At 44.3% G+C, this 17,118-nt stretch overlaps 1 protein-coding gene across 1 annotated transcript in view; it reads right to left on the minus strand.

Moving 5' to 3' along the window:
- Positions 1-10,933, minus strand: part of EGFR (epidermal growth factor receptor) — a 148,495-nt gene extending 137,562 nt beyond the window's left edge. Inside the window, exon 1 of the mRNA XM_021385464.1 lies at positions 10,483-10,933. Coding sequence (XP_021241139.1) covers positions 10,483-10,588 — 106 coding nt within the window. The 5' untranslated portion in view covers positions 10,589-10,933. The remainder of the gene's footprint in view (positions 1-10,482) is intronic.

Below are 17,118 nucleotides of genomic sequence, written 5' to 3' on the forward strand. Positions count from 1 at the left end.
ACACACTGACGAACAAAAACTTCAGAAAAGATGCTGCTGGTTTAGTTAATCTGCCATAGACAACTATGATAAAATGAGGCTGCCAGTGGCATCTGCCTCATTAAGGAGGGAAAGAGAATAAGAAAATCCCTGAAATAATAACAATTAAAAGAAATCATTAAGCTCTGCAAGGTGCTCATGCTAACAGGAGGGAAACAGACTGCCAGTATCTTTGTTCAACAGTTAATTACTTTCTGAAGATCAGATGGAAACTGGAAAGCATATAAATGAAAACCCTTTCCAAACCCAAGACAAAAGAAAAATATCAAACTAGTGTAGTAACTGGACATACATCTCAACATGGACGTTCTATGAAATGATAAGGTCTTACCAGGATCACTAAAGATGCCAAAGTTTTGACTTCAGTCTCCTATTGCAGGTACCCTCATCGCAAGTGATCAAATTAGGAATCACCAAAGGGAAGGATCATGTTTGCTTTGTCAGAGTAAAACTACTGTAACTTGACTGTTTATCCCTTGTTTTGGGTATTGAAGACCAAAAGCCAAGCACATGGAACAAATACAAACATGTTCCTCTGTCTAGGATTGTGGGAAAGGACTTGCTGCTGCTTCCACTCTAGAGGACTGAACTTCTGCTCTTAACTCTGGGGAAGAGATAATGGGACCAACATCTGCCTGGACAATGCAGCCACGGCAAGCACCAAGCTGATACAGCCTTGCACCTCCCTCAGCTTGTTGCACAAAGACATTGGCGCAATACTAACGTTTGCTCTCCACTGCTCTGCAAGTGAAACTTCAAACAACAGCCCACGTTCTGTCCTCAGTAAGCACAAGTAATGACTAGTAAGAGACATTTTCATTAGAAAGCTAAACACTAGCTCTTCCACTAGTAACGATGATCGATGTGCTGTCAGCTATCGTGCCTCAATAGGAACAGCCACACAGGGAGCAATCAGATACCAGTCAGGATTCAAACATTAAACCTGAAGAGAGAAATACTTCCTTTCTGGACCTAAGCCTACTGCAAGTGTCTGTGGGGAAAGACCTGGCATGGAGCATTATGGAGGGGGATGGGGTTGATCTTAAATTGTATGACAGGTTGTTTCTAGCGCAATGTCTTTTCTCCCTCAGGATGGCTGAGAACAAAGTCCCACTTCTACCACTTCTCAATTTCAGCAAATACCCCAAACCATACACACTGCTCCTTGCTGCAAAACCCATGTTCATCTGCAGGCACAGAAATCTAAATTACAGTCCAGCTCTGACCATAGTGAGGACTATGCTGACTAAAATTTGTTTAAAAAAAATTGGTTTGTTTTGCTCTGGTTTCATTGTTTTTTCACTTGGGGTATTCTGCTTGTTTTTAGACAGGAAAAAGCAAAAGGCAGGGGCTCTGCACAAAACTAGTCTGAAGAGCAGCAAAACAAATGGAACTCCTTTTAAACAACTGAGAACATCAAGTTTCCATTCATGAGAAATAAGGTGTAATAAAAATGGAGGAAAAAAAAACAACACTGCACAGATGAAAAAATTTTCAGCTAGAAGGATCAATGATTCCTGAAAAGGTAGTTTCAACCAGGACTTGAGGACATCTTCCTTACCCTCTTTTTCTGCAGAATGAAGGGAGAGATTCCTATCCTCATATCCCCAGTAGATGATCTCTGTACCTCTGGATTTAATGCATTAGAAGTAAGCTTGTCAAATATTAGTCATGCCTGCTTCTACCACAGTCTTCTCTTCATAATGATTAAAAGAAATGAAGGATTTTTTTCTTCTAGGTTCCAAAGTCATAGTTTGTGCAAAGTTGAATGCCAAGGCCTTCAGGTAGGAGAACCACTAGATGGTGATTTTGTCTGGAAGTTCCCAAGTCTTACCTATTTGATATATTTCCAAAGAGCACCATCAGCCAGAGCTGCTTATTGCCATGGATAGCTCATGGTAAATTTTCTTCAATTTATCAGCATTACTTTGTACATGGTATAACCACCCATAAAAGAGTAATTAAGTGACAATTTTTTTTTAAATACTACTTTCACAACACCAAATCCACCTTGGATTTTTCAATAGCATTATACAGCTACTTAAAATTAATGCAAACTACAAAACAGCAAAATTTGGAAATAAAAGCCAAAAAAACCTTTTCTTCTCTGTTTTCTACACCAAATTAACAGTGCTCTCACCACAGACCCAAATGCAATAGCAAATGCTTGAGATGACCCATGAAGCACATCCCCTCAGAAACACGAGGGATAACGTACAATCCACATGAACACCTAAGAAAAGCTGTTTTCTGCATTTCTGATTATACCTCATCCATCAGAGTTTATGGTCCAGGAACATACAAAGGAAAGTGAAGACTGTAGTAAATCGCAAATGATTGTGAAGCGCCTGCTTGAGAATGCCCTGGTACAACTTAAAAACTAAGGTGGACTTGGCAAGAGGAACCAATTCCCCATTAAGTATCTGTTTGCGGAAAACGTAAGAGCTGAAGATACAGCACAATGCCACCTGTACAAAACAAACATTTCTCATTTTAATGTAAGCTTTGGTTAAGTGGCTTGTGATGAAATGCCACCTAGCATTCCAAGCGTAACCCAACTTAAATTGTATCTATTCAAAGCCACACAACAAACATGAAGTATGCAGCATGCCATCCCAATTGCAGAAGTTGTCTCATTTACTAGAGGTTATTTATTTATTCAAATGACTTGAATGATGTGATTTAATCTGAATCACGGGAACTAGTTACTGATTTATGCAAACAACCTCTTGCTTCTTTGCTAGAAGCGTTGTTGAAATAACTGACCCAACAAGGCTTCCGCCTTGAACCCTGCCTCCCTCCTGAGACTTATCTCCCAAGTGAACTTCAGAAAGTACGGTTGTTCTACAAATGCATTTTGAACTTAAGGATTTCAATAACTAAACAAATAAAGACCAAATTAATTACATGAATTGGTATTTCCAAGATCAGGGAATTTCTGGCAATAGGGAACAATGCAGCCATAACAACCATTTGCAGAATTTAAGTACACAGTTCTGAAAACAAATTATTTACTATCTTAGATTCAAATCAAATTCATCTTTCAGAAGCACACATAAGTCTCTCTGATCTTAACGGGTGGGGAGGAGTATGAATGCCTGAATACAAATCCTCAGTGAGAAGTAGCTGTAGTGCTTTGATTTTTCTTCTTCAGTTAGGCATTGGGAATACAAAACTGTCATTAATACTGTTCTGCAGCTAGGTAGAAAGGGATTTCAGAAACAACTCAGACTTCACAAAGCAATACCCACTTGCAGCCCACCTTGATGTGCAGCCACTGCCTCACACAGCTGTTATCTCAGCAGCTGCTAGGGCTTCCCCAGGGTGGCGGAGCAAGCAGCCTGTCACAAGCAGAAAACAAGAAGCCAAGCCAGACACGTACCACTGAGGTCACCATGTCCCAGGTGGACCACCGCACACACTATGGCCAGCATCCCACATGGACGTGGAGCTGCTGGGGAGGACGCATAGAACAGCCTTCAGGAATGGGAGGAAACAATACACTGTGCTAGACATCATTTCCAAGCTCACAAATCAGCCCTCAAATAGGAAACCGGTTACCTCAAACTACAGGCCATGTCTGTCAATGGCTAGCGCACAGGACAAGAGGCCAAGATCCCAACAGGCAGCTTTGCCAGTGGCCATCTGTGTTACCTCAGGCAGCCATTCAAAGTCTCCATGGCCCTGGTCCCATGGCTCCCAGTAGGTAAAATAATACTCTTCCTACCAGAAGTGCAAGTTCACTGTGCCCAGTGCCAAGAATAGCCAATTTCTAGGGCTCCCCTGGTTATCTTCATATTTATAGCTGAGTTTGGTAATAGGAAGTCAGGGATTATGCCACTGTTTGGATTACAGAATGCAAAAAAGCCCTGTTCCCATATGTGATAATTTTCTTATTGTAAAAGCCAGAGCTAAAGCACTACGATCCTGTCATTGAAGCATCTGTTTTATATCCACTCCTCCTTCCTTCCATATTTCCCTGGAAAACATCTCACCCAGCATCACCCTGCTCTGGATCCCAGCAGCCCAGAAAGAGATATTCTGGCAAAACTGTCTTTGCATGTAGTCTGTTATTTTTATTGCGCAGGGCTTGGGATGGAGTGGGCTGGCAGAGCTGCAGTTTCCACAGGTGCCAGAGGGCATGGCTGAGTGGCAAGGAGAGCAGCATCTTCGCTGCATGATGGAACCCCAGAGAGGCAACTGCTACATGCAGCAGAGGGCCTTTAACCAGCATGGTTCTCACCTTTACACAAATTACAATTTATCCCACCTTAGTTTTTCTCAAGCAAAGAATGGTACTGAAGTTAGCTCATTAATTTGAGCCCAATGCAGCAAACATGCCTTGGCCCAGAAACTGAGTGGGAGGGAGGTTTAAGAAAATTAAGTTGTACTCTGGTATTTTCAGAATAAACCTTCAGCTTTTCATTTCAAACAGCAATTGATTTTCCTTTTTACCCAACTTAAAAGAAAGAAAATGGTTTCAGGTCAAACAAATCTTTCAGATTAACATAAAACTGCTTTTTTTTTAGTTGGTTGGTGGTCTGTTTTTATTTCCTTTTTTTTGTTGTTGTTTTTGTTTGTTTTCCTTTTTTCTTCTTCACTTCAGAACCACCCTAATATATGTTTCAGTTTGACTGGAAGACATTCTTTTTGTTTGTTTTCATTCTTCAACCATTGAAACAAACAGAATCCACCCATGATTTGATGCACTCTAGCACCGAGACATGCATGTGAACACGTAGATGTTTACTTTCACATACACAGATGTGCAGGTTGGAGAAAGCACACAGGAGGGCAAAGGAGCCTTGCATCTGCCTTGAACTGATTTGTCAGCAGGCAAAACACACTTTGCATTAAAACTTAAAAAGAAAGCTCACACACCATTACAGTCTACATAAATACAAGGAGTGTATTGCTTAGCCTAGTGGTCAGCTCACGAGGCCCTGCCTTTTCAGAAAGTTTGGTCATCACAAAGTTTGTTTGAACAGGAAAACGAACAGGAGTTTCTCATGTTTTTTCCATGTGAACAACCCTTAATAACATTACTAATTAAGCACAGAGAACACAAGACCCCCACCTACACATAAATATTCTCCCTATGGGACAAACTACTAAGGCATGTCACAGCTTTCTTCATAAATAACAATCTTGCTTCAGCAGGAATAGACATTTGTTTTAGTACAACTTCTCTGAACAATGAATAGATCTTTTTTCCACATTTCCTTTACAAATGACTTCTGCTGCCCATATTCATGCCAAATCTTCTGTAACTATTTCTGAAGAAAAAAAGTACATTATTACTCAAAACAACTAGGTCAGCAGAATTCAGCCCTAAATAAAGGAGTATTACAGTCCAGTTTGATGTAGTGGGAAGCCAGAAACAACACAGTGAGAACCAAAACAGGCAGGAACACTAGATCTCAACCTGTGCTGACTAATATAGTGTTCCAGGATGCACAGAAGAAAGTCAAATCCTTACACACACAGAAGGGGCAGCATGCACTGTATCAAGATGAACAACAACTGTCCAAGTCCCCAGGAAACATCAAGTGGTAGGTTCACATCCTGAGCACCACTAACTCCCAGCAAAGCAGAATTATCCTAGAATCATACCATACCATAGAATGGCTTGGGTTCAAATGACTGTCTATTTCTATTCCCTCTGCCATGGACAGGAACCCCACTCACTACATCAGACTGCTCACGTCATCATCCAACCTGGCCTTGAACACCTACAGGGATGAGGCACCCACAGCTTCTCTAGGCAACCTTTTCCAGTGCCTCACCACCCTCATAGAGAAGAATGTCTTTCACATATCTGACCTAAATCTTGCCTCTTTTAGTTAAAACCATAACCTCTTGTCCTATCACTACACTCCCTGACAAGAGTCCTTCCCCAGCTTTCCCGTAGGCCCTGTTTGATACTGGAAGGCTGCTGTAAGGTCTCCCCAGAGCCTTTTCTTCTCCAGACTGAACAAGCCTGTCTCCACAAGAAAGGTGCTCCAGCCCTCAGATCGTCCTCATGGTCTACTCTGGACCCAAGTGCTTTCTACGCCATTTACACAAAGCTGCTAAATCTGTGCTGCTGGCTGCCTAGACCTTCATGCAACCCCCAAGAACTGGCAGGTAGAAGCAGGAAGCAGGGGCAGAAGGACCTCTGAGGAGTCACCAGACAGGGCTGTCATCCCTCTCATCTCATCCAGAGCTGGAGTGCCAGTATGCATCAGTCCAGCTGGGAGGGCGCATTCCCAATGCAAGGGCTGCTCTGGTTGATCCCCTCATGCCTTCCCCTAGGCATCACACAGCCTGGGTAAAGCAGTGCCATCGCTGCAACCCAAGTGCTGGGTGAAGAACTTGGTAGGACTCAGAGAGGCACTCACTTCTCAAAATATGCTTACAGCAAGGCATGTTGCTCAAGCTGACCTTGGGGTGAGAGCAAGACAGGTGATGCTCATTAGCACAGCAATAATTACTGCTTGAGCATTCATCAGAGGCCACACACCTTCCACAGCTTCTGCACAGCCCTTCCGAGAAAGGAAAAGCCAGACCATCCCTCTTATGAGGAGCAAACAAAAGCTCTGCTCCCTTTCCAATCATTTTCTGCTTCTGTTAAAACTAACAAAATCTTAACTAGGTTGAGTGCAATTCTGTGCCAGCTGAGCTCCAGCCAATGTGATCACATTTCGCCTGGTAGATACTCAAGGAGAGCAGCATAGCAGGGTGGTACTTGAAGAATGATAAAAGATACCTAGTGCAATTAACACTCTTCCAAAATAACAATTGCTCTAGCTAGCAGGTCACTTTTTGAGAATAAGGCCTTCTGCAGCTTGTCTGTCAGCTGGGTCACCCCAGCAAATGCTCCCCTCATGTAGACTGGCCAGAGGATGCTTTTGTGAGTACAGCCAGCTCTGACTCCCCAGAGCAAAGCCCTACAAGGCAAAGCACTTCTTGACACCACAACTACACACGCATTGCACAAGCACTTTGGCAATACCAACCAGAGTGTAACACAAGATTTGACACAACTAGAACATGACGTACTGACTGCTAGATTTTGAACGCACGTTAGTTTTTTACTGGGTGCAACACAGCCACAGGGTGACCATACCCTCTGATGCACACACACTACTGAAACGTGGACTGATCCAGGGGTTTTGCCTTGAAAGTATGGATATTACTACATTTGGGGAAGACAGCCATTCTCCCTAAGATGAAGTAAACCTTTCAGTAGGCCTGTTTCTGAAGAGCTGCTAAAGCTAATGTAGTTTGTACTAAAGCGAGATAAGGATGCCTTCAGAAGGAACTGGTTTGGCCAGTCAGCTATCTTGCTGCTAAAGTTCGCATATCCTGATTTCAGTGATGTATGGATACCCAAATGCAAAAGTCAGCCCTGAGGAACATAATGGCATTGTGTGACACTCCCTGAAAGTCTCTATAAATTAACAAATGAATTACAATGGACTACTCTGATTATAGTCTCCAGGGCATCGATCTTCATTTCTCATTTATCTGCAAATTTCTTCATAAACCCTTGATGCAAGAAATAATACATTTGCATTTACTCCTATCGCTTCTGCGCGCAGTTCGTTCACCATATGCATACATATGCACTCTGCTGAGACACTAAACTCTTTCACAGCATTTTGCACACAACCACTGTATTCGCAAGTTGTCTGAATTAACGGGATGAGTGCTGTCACTTTGCCTTCCCTTCCTTGTTTATCAGCAATTGCCCTTAACAATAGGCTTTGGGTTTTTTCTTAACCATTCACACATTGAGGCAAGGGTGTAAGAACAAGTTTATACTTGAGACTTACTTAACTATGTTATTTCACCAAGTGGGACTGTACCTGAAATTTGCACCTCTAACTACAATCATCTCTGGGTTTCACAAATTTGTTTTAGTTTCCAAAGGCAAAAAAATAAAAATAAAAACTTTAGCATCCTAAAGGAGTTTAATTTCCCAGTTTCACAGAAAGTGATACGAAACATAAGGTACATGAGGGCATTGCAGAGACCTTCTGTAGCCAGTACACTGCCCAGTGGGTTAGAGAGCACAACGCCCGTTTCCATCCCACAGTGGCTGCAACTACAGATCAAAAATTAGCAATATAGAGCCAATAAAGCAACAAGAAGTCATTTGCCTAAATGCAGTGCTATCGCTGAGCACTGAGACACAAAATAGATATCGGTCGAATGCATGCTGCAGGAATTGGCACGCCTGCTGTTACAGGTATTTGTCTCAGGTGCCACCTAACAGGCCATCCATCAACTATCAATGGAAATCCAGATTACTTCCTCTGCTGTTAATCTGGGTCAACATTAGAGAAGGTGGATTGAGAGAGAGGGAGGTACTGATCCCTGTGAGAGTTTTTCAGTTTCCAACAAAGGTGTTTGGTGTTGGATTATACACAAATACTAGGTTTGTTTTTGTTTATTTTTCATTTTCCTGACTACAGTCTTGCAAATACACAAGTTTTGTCTCATCCATATTTGAAAAGATCATTCTAAACTTCTGGTAAAAGATTCAAGTGTATTTTAATTTCCATTAAACCATTACATTGCCTATTACAGGTTGATTCTGACCTTCTTCTAACAAAAGGATTTGCCTAGGTGCTTTTTGGGGAATAGTACCAACTGGGTTGAAATCATAAGTAGTATAAATGCATATGCCATTTGGACTTCCAGAAGCAATAGAATTTTGTCATGAAACATAGGTGTTGCAATGTTTATGGCAGCTCATTTGCTTTCAGAACTGTTCTAAATTCAGATGCCATGGGGTCCCAAGGAAAGAGGCCTTAAACAGACGTCGATAGGCTACTACTTGTTGGACCCTTTGCTTAAATCAGCATCTCACAATTCCCAAATACCGTTTTATTCCGTACCTGCCTTATTTCCTTACCCATCCTCAAATGTGGAGGAAAACAAAGCCTAAACAATTGATTCACGCTTCTTGAAGAAGTTGTTCTACCATCCCCTCTTCAGTCCCCAACCCACCTCACAGGAACGGTTACTCACTAACAGAACGCTGACAACAATCTGTGTTGGGTTTATCACGTAGCTGTTGATTATTTAATAATCCTAAATAAATGGCACCCTCATAATATTATGAGACACAGAATTAAGCACTTTAAAGAAGGCAACAACATATTTACCCTCACATTTTACATATTCTACAAGGTACATGCACCTGGAAGTTGCATTTCAAAGGACTTAACACAAATGCAGCAGATGAAGTCAGCTCTGCTCCCCATCACTTCCAAAGGGTGAGGGGAAAAAATAAAAAGATCAGAAACCCAGGAAAGAAAAGCTGCCTATGTTACATCAGCAACAGGTATGAACTTGATTTCTGGAATAAGGGAGCCTCTTTGCTGCTTTGAGGTTGTGCAACTAGTTCCTCAGAACGGGGAGCTGCTGCTCCCTTTCAGGACGATTTTACCATCCTCAGTCACAAAAAGATGGCTCAGCTGTCTTCAGCGGCACACCAGCTCTTCTAAACACCACCAATTCTCTTTTCCTACTTTTTCCGTAGGAAGAAAGAAGAAACAACAACAAATCTGCATTTTTTCCCTTGCTGGCAGATCTCCAAGATAAAGAGAACTGCACTCTGCCTGGAACAGTGCTCGGGGCCTGCTTACAGAAAAAATCACCACACACGGAGAAAAAGCGACGGAACTCCCCCGTCACAAACATTTCCTCACCCCTTAAACCAGTTTTTCAAAAACGTATAAAAAACAAAGCCGCAGAAGCTAAGCCGACAGCCTCGCGGTCCGCCCCGTGCCGTTCCCACGCACGGCTGCCGGGCGCTCTCTGCGCGGGTGACAGCGGCACTGGGCAGAGAGAGAGAGCACGGAGCGCTCCCGGTTTTGATTACCGGAGAATAAGAACCCGCGTGAAGTTTCCCGTCTTTCCCTACACACCCTTCCCAGGTGCGTGCACACGTATATACGTGCATTCATCTTTTCGGAAAGGAATGAGCTGAGGTGCCCGGCCCGGGGCGGCGGGCCGGCCGACGCTGCCCGGCGTGTCCCTGCCGTGCTCGGTGCCACCTCCCCGGGGTCGGCAGCGGAACAGGACGGGGCCTGCGGCCACCGCGGGGTGAACCCGGGCGGTGAGGGAGCTCGGGGAGCCGCGGAAAGAGCACGGAGGCGGAATGGAGAGAAGAGGAGGAAAAAAAAAGCCTCGAGAGGGGAGAAGCACAAGCGATGAGATGTGAGATTTATTCCCTTCTATTTCCTCCACCCCCACAAAAGAAAATAAGCTTAGAATGAGGAAGTCAGAGCTGAACGACCGCTTATAGGTTTGTATTTTCCCCTCTTTCTCTCCTTTTTTTGCGTCCTAAGGGACGAAGCTGGAACTTGCCCTCCGACGCTCCCCGCGGTACGAAGGGGCACAGCTGGTAGCGCCGTGACAGACCCGCGCCACCCGCACCGCCCCCGTTACCTTTCTTCTCCTCCACGGCAGAGCAGAGCGCGACGCGCCCCAGCAGTAGCACCAGGACAGCGGCCCCGCGGGGCCCGGCGGCGGACAGGGGACTGCAGCCGCCCATGTTGTGCGACGGGCGCACGGAGCTCCCCGACGAGCTGCTCCTCAGTCTGCGCTGCCCTGCGCTCCGCTCCGCCCCGCTCAGCTCCTGGCCGCCGCTCTGCCTCCACGCAGCATGCTGGAGGGCGGCCGTCGAGGGTTGCGCGCACACGTGCCTGCCCCGCTGCGGGTGGGCAGGCGGGCGGGCTGCTGCCTTCTTCCTCCTTTTCCTCCTCCTTCTTCTTCTCCTCCTCCTCCTCTTCTTCCTTCCTCCTCCCTCCGATCCTCCTGTCACAGGGGTTGCGGAGCGGCAGGAGCCGGCTGCGGGACTACTCTGCCGGGCCGCACTCTCCGCCCGGCCGCAGAGCGCAGGGGCTCCCTCTGGGGACGCCGAGGAGGAGGAGGGGGAGGAGGAGGATGGGGCGGGAGCAAGAAGCGGAGGGAGGAGGAACCAGCAGCGCCTTCCCCGCCCAGGTAGGGATGGAGCGGCCCCCTACCTGCCCTAGGGCAAAGGAGGGGAACGGGTTGTGGAGGAGGGAGCAGCTCGGCCGATTCCCCCGCTCGGGTTACGTGCGTGTAGGGGATATCCCGCTTTCCGCTTCCAGGCTGTTTGTTTGCCCGGCAGCTGCCAAAGACATGAGCAGGCGTTTGCGTCGCCACTTGCGAGAAAGCCCCGTGGCCTTTGGCTCCCCCTCCGTGTCCCTCCCGTGGGACGTCAGGCAGCAGCTCAGCCCTTGCCGGGGAATGCAGCAGAATACCGCTCCGTCCCATCCCGTCCCTTTATATGCAGCTCTCTCTTCTGCTGCCTCGGCATTAGCAGAGCCTACGTCCCATTCAGTCCCATTCCTGTGTGGTCATTTTGCCCCAAGTGTGTAGGTGCCAAGAAAAACTGTGCTGATGCTAGATGTATTTCAGCAGCACCCGTATCTGTGCATGTTGTTTCTGTTTTCTCCCTGCTCCAAGCAGTGAGTTAGTTTGCAAACAGCCAGTAATACAGAGGTGTTCTTGGGAAGCTGTAGGGAAATCCACAAAGGAAAAGCACCATGCTCTTTCCCCCTCAGTGTTGCTACCCCAAGAGGTAAACCCAAGCAAGTCAGCATTCAGTGAATATGCTTATGGCCACAGTATTTTAATGTAATTTTTTTTTTTTTTTAAGCGGGCTGCCACTCTGCAAGGTGAGAAGGAGGACTGCCTTATTGCTTAGGCATGGAAATGGGACATGGAGTGTCACTTGTCCAGGCTGGGACCTTCTCGAGCACATAGTTTTCCATCTCACCATTCAGCAGCCAGACTCATGCTTATGTGCTGCTGGCTGGAAACTTCTTCCTAAAGCTCCTGAAAAGCTTTTGGTCACAAAGTCAATAGGATATGATCTGTTATGATTAACTGGGAACTCCAGAACTGAAGCTCACAGTGACAAGGGGCTTGAGAGGCGACACGCTAAATGCCTGTGCCGATCCCCATGTACTGCTGGAGCACAACAGATAGCGAAACAGCTGCTGAGTGTACCCTGCCTTACCTCGGTGATGCATGCCTTCTGAGAGATGCTCTGCTTTTATATCACTCATCAGATTCCTCTGCACAATTTTTTTTTCTGATAGTTTAACAAGTTATTGTGCTAATTAGGCAAAGGAAAGCGAAACCCCATTTACTTACAGTAGCACAAGATAGATGCTCCAACACATGCCTTTAACAATGTATCATGCCCCTAATCATTTATTATTAAGATGAGCTTTTGGATGCTGTAGCTGGCATGCTCTTTTCCTTATACATTGTAAATAATGCATAATAAATACTTTGAAGTAAACTCAGACATGAGTAACATCCATACAACACTGCTCCTCTGATTGTTTCTGTGCCTATAACAGGGGCAGAATCTGATCCTGCAACACAATATCCATTTAATTCAGTTTGCTTCAAAGATGCTCACACAGTGCAACCTCAAAAATTTTATGTGCCTATGACTCATTTTCATTTATTTAGACAAATGGGAAGATTTTTAAAAATGAGAGGCCCAGGAAAAAATCAACTTCTAGAGAGGGGAGATTTGCAAAGCAACTTCAATGCATGCTAAAGGTTGCAGGTGGCATTATAAGAGAGGAAGTGCAATTAAGACACCAAGGAAATTAACCTCAAATCAGTTCTACAGATAAATGCTAAATGAAAACAGTTACTTCTAGGCACACGTTGCACACTGAGATACAAACATGGAGCAGAGTTTTGATAATCTACAAGGAGAAAGGATTTGGCATGACAGTTGAAAAATGAGCTAAGCACAGGAAAAAAAACAAACATCTTTTGCATGTGAATTCAATGGAGAAACTTGGCAAAGTCCTGTCCTAACTCATTTCAGAACAAGCACTTGCATTGCAGAGTTTTTCATACAGTTGTGATTCTACCTCCTGCACTGAGCGGGAACATTTCATATTTCATTTACCGCACATTGCATCCTGCCCATACAAGAATCCGCATAAAACCAAGTATTTGATTCTAACCTAACTTCTGCTTCATTCCCGACATGGTGAAGGAGAAGACTGGGCAAGTTCCTCTCTGTGTTTTCTTTCCCACTCTGCAGACATTCACTGCAGGGAAGTCTCATCTTCGGACTTACTGCCATGGGTTCTGCCTTCCCAGCTTTTTGAACACAGATGCACTATTTCTGTGGCATCTATGCTCTGCTTGTCAAGGTCACAAGATACACAGAGAGACTGAAGCTGCAGACACCAATGATGACAGCAGATCTTTCAGGCCCGTTTGACATAACTGAACAATTTCTGCAAATTTGAACTCAAATATGGCATTTTCCCTACACAGCTGGTCACATAGCCAGAGACTGCATTTGGTCCAAGTTCTCTGAAGCTACTATAACAGAGTGAATTTCAGTATGGGCGCACAGTATTTTTTCACACTGCAAAACTTTTGTTACCAACTGCTTGTGTGCAAAGGCCGTAGGACAAAGGTCAGACTTTTGACCATTTGTTTTTAAATTTATGGTGCATAGTGAGAATATTACCCTAAATAAGACACCTTGTTTCAACTTTCTTGAACCTCCTTTATTGTACATACATGTCTCCTGTTTTCTTTATGTTCACCACATACACATGTAAACTGGTTTCCATTATCCAATGAGAACAGGGTCAACATTTGCCTCTCACCAAAAATTTATTAGCAACTGTTTCTCAGTAGCAACACGACTCTTCTGTGCATGTTGCAGAAGTGGTTTTAAAGGGCAAGCTTTTTATTGGAAGAGCAGAGATGAAGTAGAACTGAATTAACAGGATTTTACAACCTGGCTTTCTCAGATTTAATGTGTGTGGTGTTTGAGATAGTGGACATTGTAGTTTGCATGGCAGTTTGTATTCTATGACTGCTCGCTGAGGTTTTAAAACAAGGGCTGAGGTAATAATTCTTTGCATTTTATGGCACTTTGCACTTTCAAAACATTGCACAAATATTAACTAATTTATCTTTGCAAATCTCCTGTAAAGCAGGTTAGTAACTATCATTTCTATTTTATAGATGCAAAGAAATTTGTCTTGGGGAGAATGTTAGTGGCAGGATTGGGGTTATCACTCAACAACTGTTTCTTCTAAACACTATTTAAACCTTGTCAGATTGTGCTGCTTCTAGGGAACTTCCCTGATTAAATATGTGTATCTTTACACAGTTAGCTTCTCTTTCCTCTCTTAACACTGATTGCTTGTTTGCACAGCAGCACATAGAAGGGACAAGACCAAGATACACAAGGGTGCTGGAATTAAGTCTTAATTATAATAAATTGCATTGTCAGTATTTTGACATGTGACTGTGGCACGGCGTTATCTAAGGATCTGTATCCGTGACAAGGGGACAGCAGACCTACAGGCCCACAGGCCCGGAAAAAGAGAGAAAGGAGAAAAAAACTGTCAGCGGTTTAGGGGCCAGCCCGGACTGGTCTCTCATAATCCATTCTGCACAAGCAAGAGAACTTTATAGCTTTGCTCACCTAATTTATGACCTGTTACATGAGCCACGTATGTCCACAGTGACAGAGAGAAGACATGCAATACTGTGTGCAAATACAGCAAGTGTCTGCACAAAACACTGTCTCCTCAGGTGTTTAGAGTGCTGCAAAACACATGGCAAAGAGGGAGTAAAGGAAAGTTGATAGCCCTGAGTCAATGAGCAAGGAATGTGCGTTGCAGCAAGGGTGCGGCTAATGGGGGTTTCTTCAGATTCAGCCATCTCCCACTGTCTGCATTCAAAGCAGACACAGATAGAAGTGATAAGAAGTTGCAACACCATGATTCTCCTAAACAACTGCATCTAGCAGTCCTTATTTGGGCTAACTAGTATGGAAGAAATCAGCCTTCCCTTTTACCCATATGGTGACACATGATTTTCCATTGTAGAAGTATCTCTGCCTTAATTCGAAATTTTCAGGATCATCTCCACATGAACAAATTGTCAAAGAATAACTTGTATCCACCATGAAGATAAACTCTCTATCTCAAGACTAGTGTGGCTGCATCCAAACTAACTACCAGGAGCAATCCTTGGCCATTGCTAACTCTCATATAAATGAATAGTGCGGGTAGTCTCATCCAGGGGAGCATTCAGTTCATTATTTACCAATATGGACATGGTCATCTCTAGTTCCCTACTTCTTGTTTTCTTTTTGTCAGTACTCTTGTTGACCACAATCTGCTGTTTCTAGAAAAAAAAAGAAACAAAAATATAATGTTTGAGTTCCTACAGATGTTTTAATCTTTAAATAGCAATACGAGACCTGGATCCAATCATCAGTCTCTCAGGTTTCCAGCCTGGGTTGACCCCAAACCCAGACTTTCACAGATTACTGAGAAAACTACTTGATACAAAAATGGTAGTGGGATGAGAATGCTGAGAACTAAGGGTACTCCGAAATAAGCTTGGTGAAGTAGAACTGTCGATAATAAAAAACATGCATAGGTTGTGTAACAAAAAGAATGGACAGGGTACACCCACCTTCAAGAACAGGGTCTGAAAGCTCCACAGACAGTTGGTCCAGCAGCACACACAGCAGGCAGGGCAGGGTGCGGGACTAACCTCTGCGTCCTTAGTGGGGTGCCGCTGCAGGCTGAAGAGAAGGTTAGCTAACCCCTAAGCCAGGTAATCAAGGGCTGATATCATGTTTTAGCTGCTGTCAAAACATGAGTATAAAGAGGGATTGTGAGGGGTCACTTGGATATTCTGTGTTTTTTTTTAATCTGCCTGTGTACTACGTGGTCCCCATCAGACCTCAGGATATCTGTTTGGTCTCAGTTACTTCTTGAGCTCCCAGCAGCTTTGATGGCAGTAACTCCTGTTCTGTTCAGACAGATGAGCAATTCTCTGGGCATTTCAGTAAACCTTCCAGAAGTAATTAAGATATAGCTGTCTCCACAACTTCCTCTGCTCCAAACCCAGGTTCAGACATTGAAATACCCACATGACTTGCCACCGAGAGGAAGCTAACACCCTAATCAATTCCATGTGCATGCTCCAGCCTCCATCAGACCCTCCAGCTACTGAAGTGCAATATCCCACACTGCTAGTAAGAACACGATATCCTGATATAATGGGAAGCACACCAGAAAACAGTCCAAGGATATATGAGAACAAAGCAAACTGTCTTCTACCATTTTTTCTTCTGAAATGGGTCAGATTGGGTCAGCTGTTTCAGATTCTCCATCACCACATCTTTGTGAGCAGCCCTCATCATTGTGAGCAAGCTCCTCATCATTTCATTTTATGCATTACTTCCTTTCCCAGCCATTTCTGCAAAACTAGGGACTCAGTTCAGCTGGAAAACTCAGAGCTATCACAAGAGCATTAACTTCTCCAGACCTGCTGCCTTCCTGACCTCACTGCTTATCTGACTGCAAAAGAACTGATGCTGGACTTTTCAAAGAGGCAAGTGAGGGCCACAGCTTCTAATCCTAGCCTATGGGAGTGGCAAAGTGATTTAGGCGTAAATACATGTAGTGTGATACTTTAAATATATTTTAAAACAATTCTTTTTCCTTTAAAATTAATTTCATCTGAAGACAAATTTATCACCAATGACTCAAGCTGTTTTATCAATTTAAACTTCAATAGCCTTCAAGCATTCACGCTACATTGCCTAGTCCTCACCCAGTCAGTGAGCGCTTACTCATGCAAACTGGCACTTTGGCTTTTCTGGCTTGTTTGGGTGAGCAAGTGCCTCTTCATTACACATGTTGCAAAATCTATTAATTTGAAACAAGGGTCTTGTAGGAACTGAAGGCGAGTCTACAAATGGATGCATGGTTTAAAGTCTTACCTGTTTTCTGTACGATCACAGCAGAAGAAAAGCAAATGCCCAGGCCTCTGAGTGGTGGAACTGCTGGAGTCTAGTTCCTTACAAAGGATGGTGCTTTCTTCCTTTGCTGTCTGTCATACTCAATGCCCTGCAATGCCACTGGGATTGGAGGGGGCCTTATGGAGATGTATGCACGTTAATGGGCCACGTGGCTGATGGCCACACGGCAGAGAGCTGTGCAGCTGCAGACTCTTGTCTTGTCACTCTACTAC

The sequence above is a fragment of the Numida meleagris genome, chromosome 2 (assembly GCF_002078875.1).
Source record: "Numida meleagris isolate 19003 breed g44 Domestic line chromosome 2, NumMel1.0, whole genome shotgun sequence".
In the NCBI taxonomy this organism is placed as follows: domain Eukaryota; kingdom Metazoa; phylum Chordata; class Aves; order Galliformes; family Numididae; genus Numida; species Numida meleagris.